The 25267-nt window shown below is 36.0% G+C and overlaps 1 protein-coding gene and 1 non-coding gene across 4 annotated transcripts in view; both read left to right on the top strand.

Moving 5' to 3' along the window:
* Positions 1-23756, top strand: part of Lrch2 (leucine rich repeats and calponin homology domain containing 2) — a 93117-nt gene extending 69361 nt beyond the window's left edge. For 2 of the 3 annotated variants that reach the window (XM_038316930.1, XM_038316929.1), the window contains 6 exons: positions 2943-2987; positions 15970-16027; positions 16784-16896; positions 17069-17206; positions 17361-17438; positions 23637-23756. In XM_038316930.1, coding sequence (XP_038172858.1) covers positions 2943-2987; positions 15970-16027; positions 16784-16896; positions 17069-17206; positions 17361-17438; positions 23637-23756 — 552 coding nt within the window. Of the gene's footprint in view, positions 1-2942; positions 2988-13100; positions 13152-15969; positions 16028-16783; positions 16897-17068; positions 17207-17360; positions 17439-23636 lie in introns of all 3 variants that reach the window. The other variant, XM_038316928.1, reaches the window with a different exon arrangement.
* Positions 13493-13621, top strand: LOC119805644. Its single transcript, XR_005283958.1, has one exon. It is a non-coding gene; the product is annotated as a small nucleolar RNA SNORA35 (small nucleolar RNA).
* Positions 23757-25267: the final 1511 nt, after the last annotated feature.

Here is a 25267-nt window from a genome sequence, read left to right as displayed (position 1 = left end):
CTCTAGAGTTCGAGGCCAGCCTAAGCCTACAAGAGCTAGTTCCAGGACAGGCTCAAAAGGCACAAAGAAACCCTGTCTTGAAAAACCAAAACATAAATAAAAAATAAAATAATAGAGCTTGCAAATTATTATAAATTTCTATTACATAATTATTTATTTGTATTTCAAGTTTGTTACATTTTAAGGGGACTGTAATCAAAATTTAGAATAATTTTTAATCAGCATTTACTATTGGGATTGACTCAGATGAGTAGTACAAATTTTGTCCTCCACCGTGAATAGCAAATTCTGTTGTCCTTTACTTCCCGAAAACCTCATAAGATAATCATTTTCCCTAAAAATGTAGTACTCAACTAAGTTACACATTATTTCAAATTTATGCCACTAATAAATAGAATTTATTTTTTACCTTTGTGTTTGGCAGAAGTTTTTCTTTCAATCTACTTATTTCTCTATCCATATATTGGAAATCAATATGTGTTTGAAAGTGGCATATGGTGAAAATAAAAATGGTATATGCCTTAGCGAATACGCAATCACGAATCACGTTAAACTTTGAACAAATGATTACTGATTATTTTTAGCCAGTGGATTTTGAGTTAACTGGGTAATAAGAAAAAACACATAGGAAGGAAAAGGGCAGACCATTCCAATGATCAGAACCCTTTGCAGCTCTACAGTTAGGTTTACATCTGGCCTCTTTATCTTAGTTTCCTTTTTTAAGTCATGAAAACATAAACAAAAGTAATGATTGAAAATACATTTATAAGTGAACCTTGATAAATTACTTATGATGTGTTATTTCTAAGCAACAGGAGGTACTTTATATTTCATTGATTTCCTTTATCCTAATATAACAATACCATACTGATTATATTTATCAAAACACTTTTGTTGGAATTATTAACTGACAGAAACCTTTCCAAATATTTTTAGTCCATTTGTCCTTCAGGAAACTTCAGTAGCATAAAATGCAGTTAATCATTTGTATTTTACATATGAGAATATTAAGGCCCAGAAAGTCAATAGTGTGCTAATCATTAAATTGAGATTAGAATTCAGAACATTTTTAATGCTGTGTCTTTGTGCTGTGGACAGCATGATATGAAAGGGATAAACATTAACATTAATAGAGTTTCATTTTTTTCAAAATACTTTGCAATATTTCAAGTGAACTTAATAGAGGTGTTTGCGAATCTTTATTATAGTCAACTATTACTCGGTTTAAAATCATCATTTGTTCATTAAAATATTCAGTCTTCATGGCATATATGTTCCTTCTACTGTATCAATTATATTATTTAGTTTCTAAAAGACAAAATAGGATAATATAAAATGACTATTATGTAACCATCAGTCAGTAAATGTTCATTTCTTTCATACATGATAAAGTGGGTATAAACATAATCTTCAGTCCCTGAGAAATAGGTTAAGGACATGTGTAATTCTTCTCAGTTGTCAGAAGATGTCAGTGTTAGGACATTGCATGAAAATTGATAACAAATTATTCCTTTAAAGTTAGGCTGTGGTGTAGCTCATTATTAACAGCACTTGCTTAGTATACTAAAGGCTGTTGAACATCGACACAAAAAGATATGCAATGGAACTAATAATACATTAGTCACAGCTATAAACCATAGTAGGGGAACACTTATCTGCAATTCCTAATACAGCTTACTTTGTGACTGAGATACGAGGTAAGTTATTTCCACAGGATATGAAAGACAGAGTGACATAAAGGGGACAATTAAATTTAACCCTGGACATCAGGAAAAATAGTTTGTAACATGATCTGAAAATTAGGTTTTATTTTTAAAGAACTTCTGTAAACACCTGTTTGGTTCTACCATTGATTTGCAAAACAATTCAAGAAGTTTTTGTCAAGGAATAAGAAAATAAGTCTTCTACTGATTGTCACAATATATTCTCCTTGAATCTAAAAATCACTTTGTCACATATTCAAATTCTTTATGTTGAATACATTTTCTCAATATTTCAGTATAAACTTGGATAAAAGTACTTATTCTGTTGTTTTAAAGATTAAATTTCTCAATCCATGCCATGCACTTGAATCATTACTACTATAATGCAAATGATAGTTCTAAATGTTAGCTCTTAGCACTATTACTATTATTGTGCAGTTGCCATATGCATTTAACATAGCCTGAAATTAGAAGATTACTTCTTTGTGGTGCAGAGGATTGAACCCAGAGGTTCATAGGTAGTAAGAAAGCATGCTACCACTGAAACACAGCTTCAGCCCAGGTTTTTAAACAATTGCTATGGGCTTCGTATAGTGAAATTACAAACCATGTGAGAAATGATAAGAACCCTGGATAGGATGGTGGTTGTAAGAATTCAGATGAAGCAAGTCTAGGAGAGATTGCCAGAAAGTTGACTTGGTGACTTGTTGAATGCAGGGAACTAAGAAAAAGAACTACTCTAAGACAGTGGTTCTCAACCTTCCTAATGCTGAGACGAACACAGTTCCTCATGTTGTGTGACCTACAACCTGAAAATTATTTTCATTGCCTCTTCATAACTATAATTTTGCTAATGTTAGGAGTTACAATATAAATATCTGATATGCATGATATCTGTATACACGGTCTCTGTTAAAGGGCTGTTTGACCCCAAACGTGTTGCAACCCACAGGTTTAGAACTGCTGTTCTAAGACAATCCCCAGATTACAAACCTGAAAGAATAAGTGGGTCTGGCTTAGGAAGGAAACGCTGTTTGACATAGTTAGAGGGTTTGGAATTGTGTCACTCACAGCATTGTATGTGTGACTAAAAGGATTGTTTAAACTGACTGTGTACTTCAGTTTAATATCAGTAATTTAATAAAAGTACCAACACAGTAATAAGCCTCAGGTGTCATTTTGAACAAAATGTTCACATGTTTAAGGAAAAATAAAGTATGCATTTAAAATGTTTTTCAGTACAAATCAGCGAGGAAGAATTCAAGTGGCAATGAAAATGAGGAGGTGAGACTAAGGGTAATATTGATTTGAATTCTTTACTTTCATATTTAGTTGGCTTAGTGAGAGTTTATGCAGACCTGCTGTTGTTTTCTTTGCTAATGAGCACCAGCTTTCTGCAAAAATGAAAACTTCTGAGCATTGTCATCTAGTTATTAATTTAGCCCTTTGTTTTCTAGAACACAATTTCTACGAGTGTTAGAGGTTTATCATTTGTTTTGGACCTGAAGCCCATCAGTTTACATCTGAAAACAATTTTTTTCATGGAAATATAATTACACTGGGCAAACTAAGTAATCTATATGAATTACCTTTGCCTAACTGAAACGCTGTTATCTTTCCATGTCTATCAAATAGTATTTATGGAGACCCCCTCCAAAAAAATTAAGACAGTTGTTTCCAAAACGTTCCATTATTTCCTTGTTAGTATTTGTAGTAAATAATGAAAGCAGTTTTGTGTAGGTATATTTTCTAGGTTGCTGTTCCTGACTGCAGTTAATTCCTGTATAACTGCTGCTGGCTTTCCGTTGCACTTTGTAGTATCTGTTTGACCCTTACATTTTATTCCTTCTTATGTCATAACCCATTGTATGGACTCTAAAGTGCTGGTTTCAGTGTGCAGAGTTTTGATGACTAATCCCAGTGGACCTAGTGATAGCTCCTAGTTTAAGGCTCTGTCTGTACTTTACCATCTAGCCTAAGGCTTTTGTAGTAACGTATCCTCTTTCTTAGCTGCTTGGAACCTTCTGCTCACCTAGGATTCAACACATTCATCATCTTTTTTCCATGCTTCTAACATATTAACATTTTAAATTGATACAGTATCTTTTTCAACCTAGGTTGCACAATGAAAACTCATGATATCTGGATTTTATTCACAGATATTCAGATTTAATTGGTGTGTGTGTGTGTGTGTGTGTGTGTGTGTGTGTGTGTGTGTGTGTTTAAAAATTTTCCATTTGAGTTTATTGTGCAGGCAAAGCTGGTAACTAATTTATGAAATTACCAACTCCTTTTTAGACAAAGCAGAAGTTGACAAAGTGGCCCAGGATGAAACCTGGCCGACTTACTATGTTTGTAAGTAACTTTTAAATACAAGAGAGTTACAGCCACTTGCCTACAGATGCTTTTGCATTCTAATGGCAGAGTTGTGAAGTTAGTACCGAGACCATGTCGTCCACGAAATCTGAAGTGTTTAACAGACAGCATTCTTTGAACTCCAAGTTAGAGGTTCACCTTGGTTTTCCTCCCTGCCTCCTCATAGTCACTTTTCTCCCACCTGTTTCAATGTCTAATTCATTATGAAAACTTACTAATTCACTTGTTTATTTTTGGGCACTGAAATAGTTTATCTGCACTACCTTCTTTTCCATCTTTGCTACCTTTGCATAGATTTTCAGTCTTTCTTGCTTGGATTGGTACAACAGCTTCCTTGCCTTTCTGTATTTATATTGTCTGTTCTATCTGCCTGTCCATCTGCTTATATTTATTTATAATCTATCTATCTATCTATCTATCTATCTATCTATCTATCTATCTATCTATCTATCTATCTATCTATCTGAATATGCCACAATGCATGCATGTGTGTGCACTATTTGTCAACTTCCAGTGTCTTCCTCAGTCCTTTTCAACATCGTTTTTTTGAAACAGTGTCTCTTATTGTATATGATGCTCACAGATTCAGCTGGACTTGCTTATCTGTGAGCTCAAAAGATTCACACCTCTGCTTTCTCATTGCTAGGAATACAGGGACATATCATCAAGTTTGTCATTGTATGTGGTTACTGGGTATCCCAAATCAGATCCCGATGCTTGCACTGCAAGCACTTTACCATCTGAAATGTCTCCCCACACCTCTTCTCTCTTTGGTACACTCTCCCTACTGCTTTCAGAATACAAGTAAAATAAGACCATTTCTTTGCTTAAAAACCTTCAGTTTTACCCCATGCCTTACAAGGTAAATTCCTAGTCTTTACTGATCAGGTCCCTGGTAACCATATCAGCATAAACTCACAACTTGTCATCCTTTCACTTTTTTGCCCTGTGGAGTTCAGAGTTGCTTTGCAGTCATCTTTTTTTGAATTTATTGATTCTGTGTCTTTGTTCTTATCTTTTCAATTTACCTGACTTTTACTGAACTTTACTTTCTTAAGAAGCTTATATTTTTTCACCACCCCTTCATTTTCTCTACAGCTTCTGTGTGATCCATATATAAATTGGAAATGTTATCTTAACTTTGTCTACTCTCTAGACTGAGATATTCTTTAAGGATGATATTTTACCAAATTTCCTAATATCTTTCTCTTTTTATAACTCTTGTTTTGTTTGTTTGTTTGTTTGTTTGTTTTTTCAAGACAGGGTTTCTCTGTAGCTTTGGAGCCTATCCTGGAACTAGCTCTTTAGACCAGGCTGGTCTCGAACTCACAGAGATCTGCCTCCCTCTGACTCTTGAGTGCTAGAATTAAAGGCGTGCACCACCACAGCCCAGCCAACTTTTTTTATTTTTAACACAATCTTATTATGCATAGCAATCCCAGTTCCCTCGTTCTCTCATCCTCCACTCCCACTACCTTCTCCTAACCCTACCCCAATCCACTTTTCAGAGAGGGAAGTCTCCCATGAATAGTCAACAAAGTCTGTCACATCACTTGAGGCAGGACCAAGGCCCTCCTCCCTGTATGTAGGCAGAGCAAGATATACCTTCATAGAGAATGAGCTCCAAAGAGCCAGTTCAAGCACTAGGGATAAATACTGGTTCTACTGCTAATGGCCCCACAAACTGTCCATGCCACACAACTGTTACCCACATTCAGTAGACCTAGTTTGGTCTTATTCTGGGACCCTAGCTGTCAGTCTGGAGTCAATGAGCTTCTTCTAGCTCATTACAGCTGTTTCTGAGGGTATTCCCATCATGTTCTTGAGCTTTTGCTCATAATATTGCTCCTTCCTCTCTATGACTAAACTCTAAGAGTTCGGTCCAGTGCTTATCTGTGGGTCTTTGCATGTGCTTCTATCAGTTACTCTATAAAGGTTATATGATGACAATTAAGGTAGTCATCAACATGATTACAGGCCAAGGGCAGTTTAGGTACCCTCTCAACTATTGCTTATATTCTTAGCTGGGGTCATCCTTGTGGTTTTCCTGGTTTTCCTAATGATTCCCTAATGAGGTTCTTTAGTTTCTCTAATGCCTGGTTTCTTGCTAACCCTACAATGGCTCCGTCTTTCAAGGTATTGCTTTCCTTGCTCTCCATCTGTTTTACCCAACTTGATCTTCCCAATCCCTTAGGTTCTTTTCCCTACTCCCCCTTCTCCCTTCCACCATGCCCCTGCAACCTTACCACCATGCTGCCAATTGACTATGCAGAACTTGACTACTTCACCTTCCTTGAGGGATTTTTGAATGTTTCTCTTAGGGTTTTCCTTATTTCCTGGCTTCTCTGGGGTTGTGGGCTGGTTATCCATTGCTTTATGTCTAATATCTACTTAAGAGTGAATACAAACCATTTTTGTTTTTCTGTGTCTGGGTTACCTCATTGAGAATGTTTTTTTTTTCTAGTTCCATTCATTTGCCTGAAGAATTTAAGATGTTATTTTTTTACTACTAAGTAGTACTCCATTGTGTAAATGTACCACATTTTCATTATCTGTTCTTCGGTTGAGGGGCATCGCAGTTGTTTCCAGGTTCTGACTATTACAAATAATGTTGCTATGAACATAGTTGAACAAATATCTTTGTGGTATGGGTATGCATCCTGTGGGTATATACCCAAGAGTGGTATTACTGGGTCTTGAAGTAGATTGATTCCCAATTGTTTGAGAAAAGATCATACCGATTTCCAAAGTGGTTGCACAAGATTGCACTTCCACCAGCAATGGAGGAATGTTCCTCTTACTCTGCATCCTCTCCAGCATAAGCTGTCATTAGTGTTTTTAATTTTAGCCATTTTGACTGCTGTAACATGGTATCTCAGAGTCATTTTGCTTTGCATTTCCCTGATGACTAAGGATATTAAGCAATTCCTTAAGTGCCTTTGGCCATTAGAGATTTCTCTGTTGAGAATTCTCTGTTTAGATCTGTACCCCATTTTTAATTGGCTTATTTGGTATTTTGATATCTAGTTTCTTGAGTTCTTTGTATATTTTGGAGATCAGCCCTCTATCTCAAATGGGGTTGGTAAAGTATTTTTTTTTAAAATTCTGTAAGTTGCTGTTTGGTCTTGTTGACTGTGTCCTTTGCCTTAGAGAAGCTTCTCAGTTTCAGGAAGTCCCATTTATTAATTGTCCATCTCAGTGTCTGTGTTACTGGTGTTATATTTAGGAAGTGCTCTCTTGTTCTAATGCATTCAAGGCTACTTCCTACTTTCTCTTCTATGAGGTTCAGTTTTGCTGGATTTATATTGAGGTCTTTGATCCATTTGGACTTGAGTTTTATGCATGGAATCTATTTGCATCCTTTATTTCTTATTATTTTTATTGAGCTATATATTATTCTCCAGTCCCTTCCCTTCTCTCCCATCCCCTTCTACCCTCTCCCATTGTCCCCATGCTCCCAATTTACTCAGGAGATCTTGTTTTTTTCTACTTCCCATGTCAATTACATCCATGTACGCCTCTCTTAGGGTCCTCACTGTTGTCTAGGTTCTCTAGGATTGCAAATCATAGACTGGTTTTTATTTGTTTTATGTCTAAAAGCCACATATGATATTTGTCTTTTTGGTTCTGGATTATCTCACTCAGTATGATGTTTTCTAGATCTAAACATATGTCCGCAAATTTCAATATGTCATTATTTTTCCTGCTGTTTTTGTAAATGTACCACATTTTCTCATCCATTCTTTGATAGAGGGGCATTTAGGTTCTTTCCATGTTCTGGCCATGACAAACAATGCTGCTACAAACATAGGAGAGCACATGTCCTTATGGTACGATTGAGCATCCTTTGGGTATATACCCAAAAGTGGTATTGCTGGGTCTTGAGGTACATTGTTTCCTAATTTTTTGAGAAAACACCATACTTGTATCCAAAGTGGCAGTACCAGTTTGCATTACCATCATCAATGAAGGAGTTTTCCCTTAACCCCACATTCTCTGTGGCATAAGTTGTCATCAGTATTTTTGATCTTGGCCATTTTAACAGGTGCAAGATGGAATCTCAGAGTTGTTTTGATTTGCATTTCTCTGATGGCTAACAATGTTGAGCATTTCCTTTAGCGTCTTTCAGCTATTTTAGATTCCTCTATTGAGAGTTCTCTGTTTAGTTCTGTAACCCATTTTTTATTGGATTATTTGATCTTTTGATGACCAATTCCTTGAGTTCTTTGTATATGTTGGAGGTCAGCTCTCTGCCTGATGTGGGGTTGGTGAAGATCTTTTCCCATTCTGTAGGCTGCAGTTTTGTCTTGGTGAGCGTGTCCTTTGCTTTACAGAAACTTCTCAGTTGCAGGAGGTCCCATTTATTAATTGTTTCTTTTAGTGTTTGTGCTACTGAGGTTATATTTAGGAAGTGGTCTCCTATGCCAATGTGTTGAAGTGTACTTCCCACTTTCTCTTCTATCTGAATCATTAATTGGTCAATTGAAATAAAGGAATAAATTAAAGACTTATTTTCATTCTTCTACATGTTGAAATCCAGTCATGCCAACACCATTTGTTGAAAATGCTTTCCTTTTTCCATTGTATAATTTTAGCTTCTTTGTCAGAAATTCATGGGTATGTGGATTGATATCCATGTCTTTGATTTAATTCTATTCCATTGGTCCACCTGTCTGTTTTTGTGCCAGTACCAAGCTGTTGTCTTTACTTGAGCTTTTTTTTTTCTCATGGTTTATTTTTTTTTAATATTTAAAAATTTCCATCTCCTTCCCTCCTCCTCCCCCCTCCCTCCCCTCCTCCTCCCCCTTCCCTCCCCTCCTTCTCCCCCTTCCCTCCCCTCCCCTCCACCCATACCTCCCCTCCCTCCCTCTCAAGGCCAAGGAGCCATCAGGGTTCCCCACTCTATGCTAAGACCAAGGTCCTCCCAACTCCCCCCAGGTCCAGGAAGGTGATCAACCAAGCTGAGAAGGCTCCCACAGAGCCCGTCCATGAAGAACAATCAGAGCCCAGCGCCATTGTCCTTTGCTTCTCAGTCAGCCTCCGCTGTTGGCCACAGTCAGAGAGACGGGTTTGGTCGCATGATCCATCAGTCCCATTCCAACTGGAGTTGGTGATCTCCCATTAGTTCTGTCCCACCGTTTCCATGAGTGAACGCACCCCTCTCGTTCCTGACTTTCTCCCTCATGTTCTCGCTCCTTCTGCTCCTCATCGGGACCTTGGGAGCTCAGTCCAGTGCTCCAATGTGGGGCTCAGTCACCTTCCCCATCTGTCGCCAGCTGGAGGTTCCCTCACGGTCCTGACTTTCTTTCTCATGTTCTCTCTCCTTCTGCTCCTCATCAGGACCTTGGGAGCTCAGTCCGGTGCTCCAAGGTGGGGCTCTGTCATTTTCTTCATCTATCGTCAGGTGGAGGTTCTATGGTGATATGCAAGAAATTCATCAGTATGGCTATAGGAACTGGCCTTTTCAGGCTCCCTCTCCTCAGCTGCCCAAGGAACTAACTGGGGGCGTCTCCCTGGAAACCTGGGAACCCCTCTAGGGTCAAGTCTCTTGACAACCCTCAGGTAGCTCCTTAAATTAAGATATATGCTTCCCTGCTCTCATATCCACCCTTCCTATATCCCAAGCACCCCATTCCTCCGAGCTCCCCCCGCTCTCCCCTTCACACTTTTCTCTCCCCATCTTCCCTTGGCCCAGTCTTGCCCAACCCTCAAGTTCCCAATTTTGCCTGGCGATCGTGTCTACTTCCAATATCCAGGAGGATTACTATATCTTTTTTTGGGAGTTCACCTTCTTATTATCTTCTCAAGGATCCCAAATTTATAGGCTCGATGTCCTTTAATTATGGCTAGAAACCGAATATGAGTGAGTACATCCCATGTTCATCTTTATGGGTCTGGGTTACCTCACTCAGAATAGTGTTTTCTATTTCCATCCATTTGCCTGCAAAATTCAAGATGTCATTGTTTTTTACCGCTGAGTAGTATTCTAGCATGTATATATTCCACAGTTTCTTCATCCATTCTTCCACTGAAGGGCATCTAGGCTGTCTCCAGGATCTGGCTATTACAAATAATGCTGCTATGAACATAGATGAGCATATGCTTTTGTTGTATGATTGGGCATCTCTTGGGTAGATTCCCAATAGTGGAATTGCTGGGTCCTGGGGTAGGAGCTTGAAGTCAGGGATGGGGATATCTTTGGAAGTTCCTTTCTTGTACATTTCTCACTCCACTCTCACCACTGGACAGGACAACCAGATGGAAACTTAACAGAGAAATAAAGGAACTAGCAGAAGTTATGACTCAAATGATTTTAACAGGTATCTATAGAACATTCCACCCACCATAAAAGAATATACCTTCTTTTCAGCACCTCGTGGAACCTTCTCAAAAATTGATCACATACTTGGTAACAAAGCAAACTTCAATAGATATTTTTAAAAAGGAATAACCCCTTGTATGTTATCAGATCACCATGGATTAAAGTTAGAATTCGACAACAACTCTAATTGCAGAAAACCCATAAACTCATAGAAATTGAACAATGCTAAACTAAATCACCCCTGGGTCAAGGAAGAAATAGAGAAAGAAATTAAAGACTTCCTAGACTTTAGTGAAAATTAGGACACAGAATACACAGACTTATGCAACACTTTGAAAGCAGTGCTAATAGGAAATTTCATAGCACTAAGTGCCTACATAAAGAACTTGGAGAAATCTCACATCAATGACTTAATAGCACACCTAAAAACTCTTGAACAAAACAAACCATACTCACCCAGGTGGAGAGGTGGAGTAGATGCCAGGAAACAATCAAATTGATAGCTGAAATCAATAAATTAGAAACAAAGAATCAATGAGACAACTCAACATGATAGACAAACTCTTATGAAAACTAACCAAAAGGCAGAGAGAATATGCAAATCAACAAAATCAGAAATAAAAAGGGGGGCATAACATTAATCATTAGGTCATACTTCGAAAATCTATACTCTACAAAATTGGAAAATTTAAAGGAAATGGAAAAAAAATGTCTATGTGCTATATACCAAGGTCCTGATGAGGAGCAGAAAGAGAGAGAACATGAGAAAGAAAGTCAGGAACGTGAGGGGTGCGTTCACTCATGGAGACGGTGGGACAGAACTAATGGGAGATCACCAACTCCAGTTGGAATGGGACTGATGGATCATGCGACCAAACCAGACTCTCTGAATGTGGCCAACAGTGGGGGCTGACTGAGAAGCAAAGGACAATGGTGCTGGGCTCTGATTCTTCTGCATGGACGGGCTCTGTGGGAGCCTTCTCAGCTTGGTTGATCACCTTCCTGGACCTGGGGGGAGTTGGGAGGACCTTGGACTTAGCATAGAGTAGGGAACCCTGATGGCTCCTTGGTCTTGAGAGGGAGGGAGGGGAGATATGGGTGGAGGGGAGGGGAGGGAAGGGGGAGAAGGAGGGGAGGGAAGGGGGAGGAGGAGGGGAGGAAATGGAAATTTTTAAATATAAAAAAATAAACCATGAAAAAAAAAAGAATAGATAACCACTTGAAAATAGACCTATAACCCCTAGGGAAAAAGAAGTAGTCATCAAAAGTCTCCCAACCAAATAATCTCAGGGCCAGAGGGTTCTAGCACAGAAGACTACCAGAATTTCAAAGACTAGCTAATACCAATACTCTTTAAGTTGTTCCATGCAATAGAAACAGAAGGAACATTGTCAAACTCTTTTTTTCAAGGTGATAGTTGCCCTGGTACCCAAATCACACAAAGATGCAACTGAAAAAGAGAATTATAGACCAATGTCTCTCATGAACATTGATGCAAAAATTCTCAATAAAATACTGGCCAACCCAATCCAAGAAAACATGAGAAAAAAATCATCTACCATGATTCAATATAGTACTTGAAGTTCTAGCTAGAGCAATAAGACAACAAAATGACATCATGGGGATACAAATTGGAAAGTAAGAATTCAAACTTTCACTATTTGCAAAAGTTATGGTAGTTTACATAAGTGACCCAAAAATTATATCAGGGAACTTTTACAACTGATAACCACCTTCAGTAATGTAAGATTAACTAAAAAAATCAGTACCCCGCCTATATACAGATGATAAATGAGTTGAGAAAAAAGCAGTAAAACATCACCCTTCACAATAGCCACAAATAACATAAAATATCTTGGTGCAACTGTAACAAAATAAGTGGAAGACGTGTATGACAAAAAAAATTAAGTCTCTAAAGAAAGAATTTGAAGAAGACATCAGAAAATGGAAAGAACTTCCATGGTCGTGGATAGGTAGGATCAGCACTATAAAAATAGCAAACTTACCCAAAGCAATCTACAGATTCAATGCAATGCCCAGCACTGTTTTATACAGACCTTGAAAGAATAATACTCAATTTCATATGGAAAAGCAAAAAACCCAGGATAACAAAAATTTCCTTGTTCTTAGTTTCTAGAATAGTATCTCAGAAATGATCACTGTCAGTTGTATGCATGCTTAATGTGGTATGCATTCTCTAGGTTAAATATCAAGATATTTTCATTTGGTTGTCATTATAGTATTCATTCCTAAACCATGAACTATTTATTGATATTATTCCGTTAAATTCATAAATATTTCTCTACTTACATTAATATTTATAATCTTCCAGTTAGTTTCTTATTTACCATGATGATCTCTTGCCAGGCTTCATTGCTGTATCTTAAAGGGTAATACATCTTACCTATTGTGTCTTGATTGTACTTTTGAGTCTTTAAAATTCTTATATATCATTAGAGGCTCTTACATAGAATCTGTTTCATTGTTACTTGCAGCCAGGGATCAATTATGTCTAAATTTTTCAGCGATGTCTGTACTGTGTTTCACCAAGAACATTTAAGTAGCAAGATGCCATACTGTACATTGTCAATTCCTCTTTTGACAGTTGATCAAAACTATTTTCCATTGTCCTTTTGTATGTTTAAATCATCATTGTGTATTTTAATTTCATCTTTCATGTTTTTATTTTTATATTTTAGCAAGAGAGTGATAATGCTCATATGTCACCACAGTCTCCGGTATCATCTGAGGTACAAGTTGTTTTAATGCTTTGTATCTTTTCTGTGTTTTATAAAGAGTTCTTTCTTACTTTCTTTCTAAAACTTCATCTTTTTTTTTACAAAGTCATTTATTTTTTAAATCAGTGGTTGAATACTATGTACAAGTTTTATCTGTAAAAATTTATGAATACTATACCTGTGTATGAATACCCCTAGTAAATTTTACTAAGTTGTGGTTTTCTGTGGAACATATTTCTACATCACCGAATGTAAGTCAATTTATGAGATATATGCCTTCTTATTCCTCTACATTTTAAAATAAGTGTTGGATTTTAACAATAGCTTTGGAATTTTAATTTTAAAAATGCATTAAGCATTGTGCAATGGCCTTTGGTTTTCCTTGTAACTAATAAGGTCTGAAAGCAATGCAAGAGAAATGACCTCTTTCCACGAGAAACAATCCTGTAGTGGGTTGTTCCTATCGACAGGAGGTCACAGATTTCCTGGCATCTTAGATCTAAAGAATAATGGGAAAGCTGGTATATGAATGTCATAATTTCTAAAATTTTGTTTAAATACTATAGTGGTTTGAATGACGAGTTCATGTAACTTAATCTTGTTGCTTTACCACAAGAACTTTAAATATTTTAAATAGTATCTCATTTAGTTTTGATCACTTTATTTAGTATTCTAAAGTCCATTTTTATTAGTAGGAAAATAATAATTCATTTGGAGAATTCACATCTTAAAATGTTTGATTGACCTAAACTTATTGTATAAACTTGATTATATAGATTTATCTCATTATAGGTACATAAATTTGTTTTTAGATAACTGCGATTTTTTCTGTATTACTTTGTGTGATTTGTATTATAAAACTTTTCTATGACCATGAGCATGAGTTTAATAAGATTATTAAATTATTTGGAAAACAAAATAATATATATTGTGTTAGAAAACAATTTTAATTAGAATATCCTAAAATTAGTCATAGTTGAATGCTTTTTAAATCCTTTCTTTGTAAGTTAATAACAACTGTAAGGTTAGACAAAACTACCACTTAGTTTGCATTGTTGCTTTGTGTGATTTTATGGCCTATGTTTACCAGGAAGTGTACTAATATCTATTTTTTCAGGTAAGTTCTACTGCTTTTATGATTTTTGCTTTATTTGGATAAGTAGAAGTTTGTTCAGTAATTTATAACAATTTCAACAAAATAACGAAGACTGAACATAAGGATGTATATGGGTGGGATGCTGAATGTTTTCCTAGCTCCACTCACATTCACATTGAGCTGCCTAGCACATCTAGAGAACATTTAGACACTGTACAGAATTCTTACTGCCACAGTTTCATGTGAGAAGAAAATGGTAAAAACCTGTTAGTGTATCACATTAACAAAGTCTCTCTGTTTCGTTTCAGCATAAATAGAGTCCCATTTTAATGTGCCTTTATTGTTTTGTAGCTGAAGAATCCTGTAGCTTTCCCCAAGAGCCTAGTCATTAAATGGCAGAGAAGTAACTAAAACTTTTGCCCTACTAGTTTCCGGGAGTTGTCATCCAGAGTCATAAGGTGCTGCCACAACTGCATTTTATTTGTTTTTATAAATTATAAAATTTATAAAACACTTATAGTTACTTCATTTAAATCCATTTGAAGCATATGGGCTTAATCACATTAAATGAAATGTTTACGCAAATATACTTTTGTAGGAGGAGGAGGGCCCTCTTGTTCATCCCAGCCTCCTGGCTAGCTTAGCCCCGAAATAACCACACAGAAACTGTATTAATGAAATCACTGTTTGGCCCATTAGTTCTAACTTCTTATTGGCTAACTCTTACATATTAACCCATTTCTATTAATCTGTATATCGTCATGAGGTTGTGGCCTACCAGCAAATTTTCAGCATGTCTACCTCTGACCATGGATCCATGGCATCTCCCTGACTCAGTCTTCTTCCAGCATCCTCTTTAGTTTTTCTCCACCTAACTCTCTTCCTGTTCATCTCTGCTATAGGCCCAAAGTAGTTTCTTTATCAAACAATGAAAGCAACACATGAACAGAAGGACCTCCTACACCATACTTTAGGCTTTTTGCTCTGATAGGGGATTTCTTTAATGTTATGTATATCTTTCCATAGCTCACCATGACTTGCAGAAACACTTTAAACTAATGTGTGTTCAGATGGAAGAGATAATCATTTGCTCTCACCTGTTATTCTAAAACTCCTGTAATTGTGGATTGGCCTCAAATTTTCCACTAAGTGTCAAGCCAGTAGTATATACAGAGTCCATGTTGATCTATTTTTTAATTGATGTGGTTTTCATTATTTTAAAAACCTTCACTTAATTCTTCTTTTTAAAAAAATCTATCACACCTTGTTAATGATTTTCCTTTTCAATTTTTTTCATAGTATCAGAAAATATTATGTGCTGGTAAGATACTTCACTTGGTAAAGGCTTTTGCCACCAATCCTAACCAACTCAGTTTGATCACAAGGACCGATATGATTGAAGAAGTCACTCCCCCAAGTTGTTCTCTTACTTCCACATCTCTCTCTCTCCCTCTCCCCCCCCTCTCTCTCTCTGACACACACACACACAGACACACACACACACATATACACATGTGAACATACATAATTTACTTTTTAAAAATTAAAGATTTAAAGGTGTATTCCCAGGTAAATGAGGAATCTTTATTGACTTCTAAAATGTGAATTGAAATCTAGGTTGAGTTTCACTATTTAAGAAAACATTGGAAATAAAGACTTCTCAAAACTGAAACAGGTATGAATAAGTGCCTTAATAATTTTGGAACAGCAAGGGTTTTGCTTTTTTTCTTTTAGGAATATGACAGGACTGATGGTTTTTCACATGGTCCCTTTGGCTTGAAGCCTAGATCAGGTAAATATATAGTATAGTCTTCAAATAAAATTTGGTGTCTTCTTTGTTCAGTATAAAGTTTCCCAGCTTAAATGGCTTAGAATCCATAATTTTATGTACGCAATGATCCTTTCCCCTCTTCTAGAAGCAATTTTCTCTTGATCATATTTATCTTTGCAATTCCCATCACCATTTCTGTCTTTCCCATTACCTTCAAGCTCCTGTAACCTCAGCTTTTTGCCTTAAGTATCTTGCAGTTTTATTTCTCCCCTGCTGTGATTGCTATTAGAATGAGCCCTCTGCCAGCACACAAATGTTTGAAATTATAGCATTCCATTGTATTGTGGTTTAAAACAGGGATCTTTTTGCATTTGGCATGTCCCAAAGAAAATGGATCCATTTTACTTGGCAAGGTATTGAATTATAGTCTTATTAATGAATAACCACCTTGACCTTCCAGAATAATTTCCTTTTTTCTTTAAAGCTAGAAAACTGTCATATGTTGTATCATCACTTTTAACCTGGGTCATAAGTTTGTCACAATATATAATTAAATAAGAACATACGTAAGTGCTGGAAATCATTGCACTTGAATTGCCTGTTGCTTTTCATCCATGCAACTAACGATAATTTACATGTAATTAAAATATTTGTAATGCATTATTAAAAATATCTTCCTTAATTCTCTACAGATTATTTTTATCATGCATCTTTCTCCATGAATGGCTGTTCTTTTTTTTTTTTATAAAAAGTTAGAGAATTTCTCTTTCTATATAGCCTTTAGTCGTGCATCTCGGCAAGAATATGGGGCAGCAGATCCAGGGTTTACAATGAGAAGAAAGATGGAGCATTTACGGGAAGAGCGTGAACAGATACGGCAGCTTCGCAATGTAAGTCACGTTGGCCTTGCACAGCTGCTTTAAAGAAATAGATTTCATTTCACAAATTCATATAGTAATTTTGTTTTCTATTGCTCTTTCAAATTTTGATCATATAATTGGTAATAGAAATGCATGCCATATGTTTGATATGACCTGAAAATTTATCCTCATGTCTTTATAGAATCTTGAGTCCAGATTAAAAGTAATTCTGCCTGATGACATAGGAGCTGCACTGATGGATGGGGTTGTTCTTTGCCACTTGGCCAATCACATAAGACCACGCTCTGTAGCTAGTATTCATGTACCATCACCAGCAGTGGTAAGTAGTGTCAGCAGATTACTCTTTCTCCCAAGGAGAGCACAGGGTTTAAAAAATGTCCTTAACTAGTGCAATTAAGCAACACAGTTTTCAGTATCAAATTGTTCGGCATATAAATACTAGAAATGTTTGTCTTTCTCTTCTTTCTTTATAGCCCAAGCTGAGCATGGCAAAATGTCGAAGAAATGTAGAAAATTTTCTTGATGCTTGCAAAAAGTTGGGTGTTTCCCAGGTAATTATCTGACAACACCATCACTTAGCTATTAATCTATTATGTGGAAAGTAGAATCAGTAGAAGCATCTTCATAGTGAGGGATGAGTCACACTTTTGTGAACACAAATTTGAGTTTCTTCTCTCTGTTCCCCTCCTATGCTCCTTCATGTACCTGTAGCATTTATCTAGTAAGTGCTTTTTAACACTTCAAGAAGTCCTTGATAAAGCCTGTGTGAACAAAGTCTGTGGATTGTAGATACCACTGAGTAAATTGAACGTAGTAATGAGAATTGAAACTTGATGGTGACACCATTGTGTTGTGGTTTCTTTCTTTCTTTGACACCTTTGTTGTTATTTATTGTCATGCTGGAGATTGAACCCAAAGCCTCAAACATGCTAGGCACACATTCTACCACTGAACTAATTATACTCTAGTTCTCCGTTGTAACTTCATGAGTCGATTCTGAATTGAATGTGGTTGATAGTTGGGGCAGATTGAGGGGCCAATGACAATGGCACTGGGATTTATCTCTAGTGCATGTACTGCCTTTTTGGGATCCTACTCTCTTTGGATGTATACCTTGCTCAACATTGATGTAGTGGGGAGGGCCTTGGACTTTCTACAGGGCAGGGTGCCTTGCCCTCTCTCAAGATTGGAGGGGTTGGGGGAAGCATGTATGGAGGGAGTGGGAAAGAGTGGGAGAAGAGGAGGAAGTAGGAACTTGGATTGGTACTTTTTTAAAGTAATAAAATTTTAAAAAGAAAATTTACATTAGTATAACTATATTAGAACAATGAGACTGCCAAAATCAAAAATCTTGGTTCAGGGCTGGAGAAATGGCTCAGTGGTTAAGAGCAGTAGCTATTCTTTCAGTAGACCCAGGTTCAATTCCCAGCACCTACAGGACAGCAGACAACTGGACCTCCAGTTCCAGAGACGCTGACACCCTCACATAGACACACATGCAGGGAACACAAAAATGCACATAAAATAACAATAAGTAAATCACTAAAAATAAAAATATATAGCAAATAAAAATCTTAGTTGTAGCGTGAATCTACAGGAGTCTGTTAATGGTTCTCAAGTATTTAGGTATAAAATAGGGGTAGGCACTCACTGATACAGAGCTGGTTAGATGTCATTGCTGATCCTGTTTCCTTTGTCCAGTCATTTGCCCAGGGGCTGCCTGCTTTGCTTCTACCACCCAAGAGAGTGAGAGAGCAAGAGACCATTTCCCTCAGCTTATAATTTGTCACGTCATGTAGGCAGACAAGACCATGGACTTGCTGCCCCAAAAGTAATTGGCTAAATGGATTGAAATCCCACAACACTTAGTATTATATATGATAATATCTGTAATAAACAAACTTTGAAATGAGTATAAATTGGCTTGCACTTTACATAATAATTGCAGTATTACGAAATCAAATCAGTACTGTTAATAGACCACAATTACTTTCTGTTAAACTCTCTTTTAAAAGGTGACATTATTAACTGACCCTCAAATCCGAATTTAGCCCATGTCCTCAACTTAATAGACACCATTTATTTTTTTTTCTCATGGTTTATTTTTTTTATATTTAAAAATTTCCATCTCCTTCCCTCCTCCTCCCCCCTCCCTCCGCTCCTCCTTCCCCTTCCCTCCCCTCCTTCTCCCCCTTCCCTCCCCTTCCCTCCACCCATACCTCCCCTCCCTCCCTCTCAAGGCCAAGGAGCCATCAGGGTTCCCCACTCTATGCTAAGTCCAAGGTCCTCCCAACTCCCCCCAGGTCCAGGAAGGTGATCGACCAAGCTGAGAAGGCTCCCCGTCTCTCTGAATGTGACCATTTATTTTTTTAAAAGAAGCAGTGAATTCATGTGTACTTTGTTAACTACTTGCTGTCTTTTATTACCTGTGATTTATATTTGGTGCCTTAAAATTTTACTGCTTAAAGTTTATTTTTGTGTGCTTATAATTTCTTAGGGAATTGAAAATTGAGGATGTTTTCTCCTGGCTGTTATTACATGATATTACATGCTCTTATTTTTACCATTTTTGTTTTAAAGTTTGATATTTAGATTTGATGTGTATTATCCTGAACTTGGCACTAATGGTGTGTAATTGTTTTATTATTTCCTTGTTCTAGAACGTTTTCTGATTTTCAAAAACTCTATTGGGATAATACCAATATATAATAAGATACATATAAATAAAAGTATAATATTTGATGCTTTTATACTTTAAAAAATTTCTGGCCAGTTGGTGGTTGTACACTCTTTTAATCCCAGCACTCAGGAGGCAGAAGTAGGAGAATCTCTGTTAGTTTGAGGCTGAATATAGTCTATAGAGTGAATTCCAGAAAAGTCAAAGCTGCAACACAGAGAAACCCTGTCTTGAAAATCAAAAAAAAAAATGGTTTAATGAAATATAGTCCCCAACCCCACTTTTTCCCTCCCTATAGCTTTCATGTTATATCTTTAAAAAGCACTGCCTAATACATGGTTGTAAGTATTTATTTATATCTATATGTTTTCAGAAAAGGTCTTCAGTGTTATTTAGGTGTATACTTCATTGTGAATGTCAGATTTGTGTTTGGTGTGTGATAGGGTTACAAATTTATTCTCCTGGGTATCAGCATCTACTTTTCCCAGCACAAGTTGTTACTAAGACTCATATTTTTCCACTGAATTGTCTTGATACTCTTGTCACAAATCTATTGTTCATAAATGGAAGGCTTTACTTCTATGCTTCACGTTTTCCACACTGATTTCCTTATGGTAGCAGTACCCTGTGTGACTATAGCCTCTTGGGACATTTGGAAGACAGTGTGGATGCTCATTTTTTGTTCTATTTTAAGGTTATTTTGGCCATAGTGATTCCTTTGCATTTCTATATCAGGATATCAATGTTAGCATTAGGTTGTCAAGTTCCACAAAATGGCCACCTTAGATTTTGTTGTACATTATGCTCTTTTCACTACATTTTTTATTGGTTCAGGAACCTGAGATGTCTTTTCATTAATTGATACCATCTGAAATGAATGTAAACAGTGCATTACAGTTTTCATCACGTGAGGACTTTGCCTCTTTGGTTAAATTAAGTCTAGCATTTTATTCTCCTGTAATGTAATTATTATCTTAATTTGAAAACTTTTCAGATTTATATTACTGTTATGTGGAGATACACCTGACCTTTTACTCTTCAATATTGCCAATCTCACTTCTGTCTGCAAGTAGGATATAGTTTTATAACCTAAGTGAAATGTTTTCAGTTTGAACATTTTTTTTATTTCTTCTTGTCTAAGTGTTTTGACTGAATTCACTCATATGAGGAACACGCCACTATAAGTCTTTTCTTTCTTTATTTCAGAGAAAGTATTAAGTCCTATATCTTCTATTATGATATCATTTGGTACTAAGATATCTTTATTAAACCCTGATTCTGATAGATTAAAAAAAATCACATCAGGTGATCTATGGGTCTTCCATAGCTGTCCATCCAGTGATTTAATGCCTTCTCCTAAATTACTTTCTTACAGTTGTACAGTCTCTTGCTTGAAATCCTGTTTTCTCTGTACCTTTCTTCTGTGTGTGTGTGTGTGTGTGTGTGTGCGCGCGCGCGTGCGTGCGTGTGTGTCTGTAAATCCATGTTTTTATTTAATTGTTTAGTTTCATTAATCATTTTTTGTTCCATAATTGCCTTGGTAAATCACTGTTTCTCTTCACAGATTTTTGAAGTCATGCAGTATTAGCTATTCTGAGTTGTTTGCATTTCCATATACTTTTAGAATGATTTATCAGCTTATATGGAAAAAGAAGAAAGCCTAATTAAATTACTAAAAATTTTGTTAAATTAATAGAACAAAATAGAATCATATCTAATAAAACAATATTTTTCTTAACTTCTGTGAACAATGTATGTCCTTACTGGAGTCTTCTTGAATGTCATTCACAGTTAATTTGGATATTAATTTAACATCTGGTCCTTTGTTGCTAACATATATTTATCAATGTATTTACAATCTTACTATGTCATTTTCCCACTCCCTCTCCTCCAATCATACTTTTATGAATAGAAATAAATTCTTCTAGTTTTATCCATCACTCCCAACAGTCATGCATTCCTCACCTCTATGGTGATACAAATTATCCATGTTTATTAGATTAAAAATTTGGAATTCATTAACTTAGCAGACTACTAGCTTCCAGAAACCCCAAACCTAACACTGCCCTAAGATAGCACTGAGGACTCTTGGAGAGACTTTCCCAACTTGTTTCACTGCCTCTCTGATGCACCCACCACTGCATTTGAAAGTTACCCATATTGATAACTTTCCTTGTTCCATTATTGTAAGACTACACTAAACTGATTCCATGTGGAATATTAGATTTGGGAATCTAAATGTATGTCCCTGGGCTCTGTTTAATCCTGTATGTTCCAGAATAAACCATATTTTTCCTTTGAGGTAAAAAAAAAAAAGAAAAGAAAAGAAAAGAAATAACCTCTTCTTTCATTGTGATCTGGTTGTTTTTGTTTTATTTTGTTATTGTCTGTTTTTTGATTTATTTCTAGACAGGGTTTCTTTGTGTAACCATGGCTGTCCTGGACCTTACTTTACAGACCATACTGGTCTCAATTTCACAGAAATCTGCCTGCCTCTGCTTCCCAAGTGCTGGGATTAAAGGTGTGCATCACCCACCACTTGGTGAGACTAGGCATATCCCCTCATATTAAGACTGGGCGAAGCATTCCAGCATGAGGAGTAGGGTCCCAAAAAACAGGAAAAGAGTTGGAGACAGTCCCTATTTCCAACTGTTAGGAATCCCACACGAGGACCAAGCTATAGAACAGTAACATATATGCAGAATACCTAGTTGTTCTGCATTGGTTTGATATGTTCTTTTTGTAGTTTCTATGAAGGTTGCTATTGTCTTTACTTTGAAACTTTTTATAATAATATTGATTACTTGAATTTTTGAGTAAAATACTAGAAGAACACCAATTGTTAAAATGAAACTTGAGATACAAATATCATTTTGAGGCTGCTTTAGCTATCTTTAGTAGTATTTGGTGAATACTAAATTTGACTATAGAAGTAATGAAGGATGAGGAATCTTTTACACTTCATATTTTTGTATCAGTGTATTTTGAAAAATGCCTGCGATACAAATTCCAAAAGATAATTTTAATTCTTGAAGCAGGTCTTTCAAGGATATGTTGATTTAGATGTATCTGTAGGACATATATTTGGTCATGGCTCACTAGCATTGCTTGCTGTACTTTTAGTAGAAATAAAGATTTGGAATCCAGGGTGGAAGTGAGCGTTAAAATTATTAGACACAATACTAAGGGGTGGTTTAGTAAAAAGAGAAGACTGAGTGTAAAATTCTTGGAAATATGTAGGACTTTAGAAGAAGAGGGGTAAAGACTACTGTAATTCAAAGCTCAATTGCATAGGCAAGTTGAAGAACTAAACAGACCCATATCACAGAAAAGAAAGCAGGGATGAGGTTTCAAGGAAAGCACTGGTTGAAGATTAATGTAACAGAGTAGTCGAATATGTATGGGTACTGTGTGATCTTTAAGAAGGTGGTGGTGATTTTTAACAGAGCATCTTTAGTGAGCAGATCCATCAGAGGCAGGTGTAAGATAGTAGAGACTGAGTAACAGTGACACATTCCTCAACAACCTGCTTCTGAGTAGAGTACATTGATGGCGTTAGAAACCAAGCTAATCTCTAGAATCCCTTCCTTAGGCTAAATTGTGAACCTAACCACATTTTATATTATAATTAAGAAGAAAAATGTCGAATTATTTTATTATTTCCTTTCATTTGAATAGAAAAAACTATTATAAAAATCTGCTTCTTGGGGTTGAAGAGATGGCTCAGCAGCTAAGAGCACCAGCTACTTTTACAGAGGTCCTAAGTTCAGTTTCCAGTACCCACATGGCAGTTCACAACTGTCTATAGCTGCATTCCCATGGAATCCATTGACGTCTTCTGTTGTGCATCTGATAAAACATTTCTCCATATAAAATTTATAAATTAATAAATCATTTTGAATCACCAGACTCTTTTTGAAGAGAAAGGAGATGGGGATTGACTTGAAGGAAGGGAAGAGAAGGGGAAAATGAAATGGTGCAATTGCAATCTCAAAAAATAAAATAAATAATTTAATAAGCAAAATTTTAAAATTTGTTCCAGACTTAAAATATTGTTTCTCTCTTTCCCCAGGAGAGACTCTGCTTGCCTCACCATATTTTGGAAGAACGAGGGCTTGTGAAAGTTGGTGTTACGGTTCAGGCACTCCTTGAATTGCCTACTACCAAGGCATCTCAGCTTTCTATGGCTTGATGTGACAATTAAGAAAAATACGTGTATAATTTCATGTGTTTGAAATGATTTCAGATATCTCAAAATCATGAAGAATGTCCAGTAAAAAAATAGTTTGCCTTAGGTTTCTTTTTTCAGAATTACATTAAGATCTCAGATTTAAACTGAGTTGTCCAAATAAGTTTTGGAGGAAAATTGGATTAATTTATAGGAGTTTTTGATAAATTGAAATTCTCCTTTTATTATGTCATTCAAGAACCTTGACTGATTTTCAAAATGCAAATTGATACAAAATTTAAAACTTGCTTTGAATTTAATAATCACATTAAGTTGAATATTTTTACATCACTGTATACTACTGTATACTAGTAATCATCTGGGTAAAAGTAATATTTTAGGAAAACAATTCTATATTTGAGTTATTTCATATACTCCTACTTTGTACACAATTTCTTCAATATTTTGTTTTGTTTCCTAGGAAAAAAAGTGAATAGCAAAAACAAAACCTTGGCATTATTCAATTCTTTTAGTATTATCAGTTGGTGCCAAAATATTTTCATTTATATTGTAGGTTGTTTACATGTGAAGTGCCTGTGTAATTGATGAATCTCAAATAGTCTTAAGCATTTTTGCAATTTCTTTTTATGTATTAATAGAATCAATGGAATTTTAAAATATTTTGGTAGGTTTTGTACGGTCAATAATATGTGAGGGTTTTAATGTACCTCACATTGGTGGTTTCTTAGTTAACCCATTGCAGTTTTCCTTAAATTGGTTCTTTCATGTTGTCAAAAATGTTAATATGCTTAATTTATGCTATTTAATTTTGCAAAAGCATAATCATCTTTTAAATTGTTTTATCTGAAGAGTATTTTATTTCTGTGTTGAAAACGTTACACAAAGCAGTAAGACTTTGGAGGGCTAGCGAAGTACTAATTATCAAGGACATTTTGATGTAACTGTCAGTGTTCCTCTTTATATCTTGACTTATGAGAACATTAAGTACATAAGCGCTGCCTTCCATATTAAAAAAAAGCGTCCATTGAGAAGCAGGTTTTGATTCAAAATTTGGCCATTTCTGGATCATGCATTTCTTATGATCCTCAAGTAAATTGATGTTGAATTAAATACATTCTGTTTCATGAAATAGTATGTTCAGTAAAGTCCTTGCTTGATTTGAAGATGGATAAACTTATGGTGATAGTAGTGCAGGAATTTTTCCAAAACATTACTGTGATGAATAACTCAGTTTCCTATAGAAGAGCCTTCATATTCACTTTTGCAATAGCCAAACAAGTATCATTTCTTAACCATGTGATTATTTGCACTTGTTACCTCTTAATATGGTTGCAACTTAATAAAACCATTGGCCTGGGTATTTCAAAGGAAATTTATAAAATATAAAATGTCATGTGCCAAATACTATGGTAAGGATTGATTTTAGGAATAATTCTACATTATTTTGGTCAGTTGTCATGGAGCCATATTTTTTAATCTTGGCTTCAGAATATAGATATTTTCTTTTTAGTCCC

Source organism: Arvicola amphibius, chromosome X (assembly GCF_903992535.2).
Source record: "Arvicola amphibius chromosome X, mArvAmp1.2, whole genome shotgun sequence".
NCBI lineage: Eukaryota > Metazoa > Chordata > Mammalia > Rodentia > Cricetidae > Arvicola > Arvicola amphibius.
The sequence above is the reverse complement of the archived record's forward strand: the minus strand, read 5'-3'. Positions and strand labels throughout refer to the sequence as shown.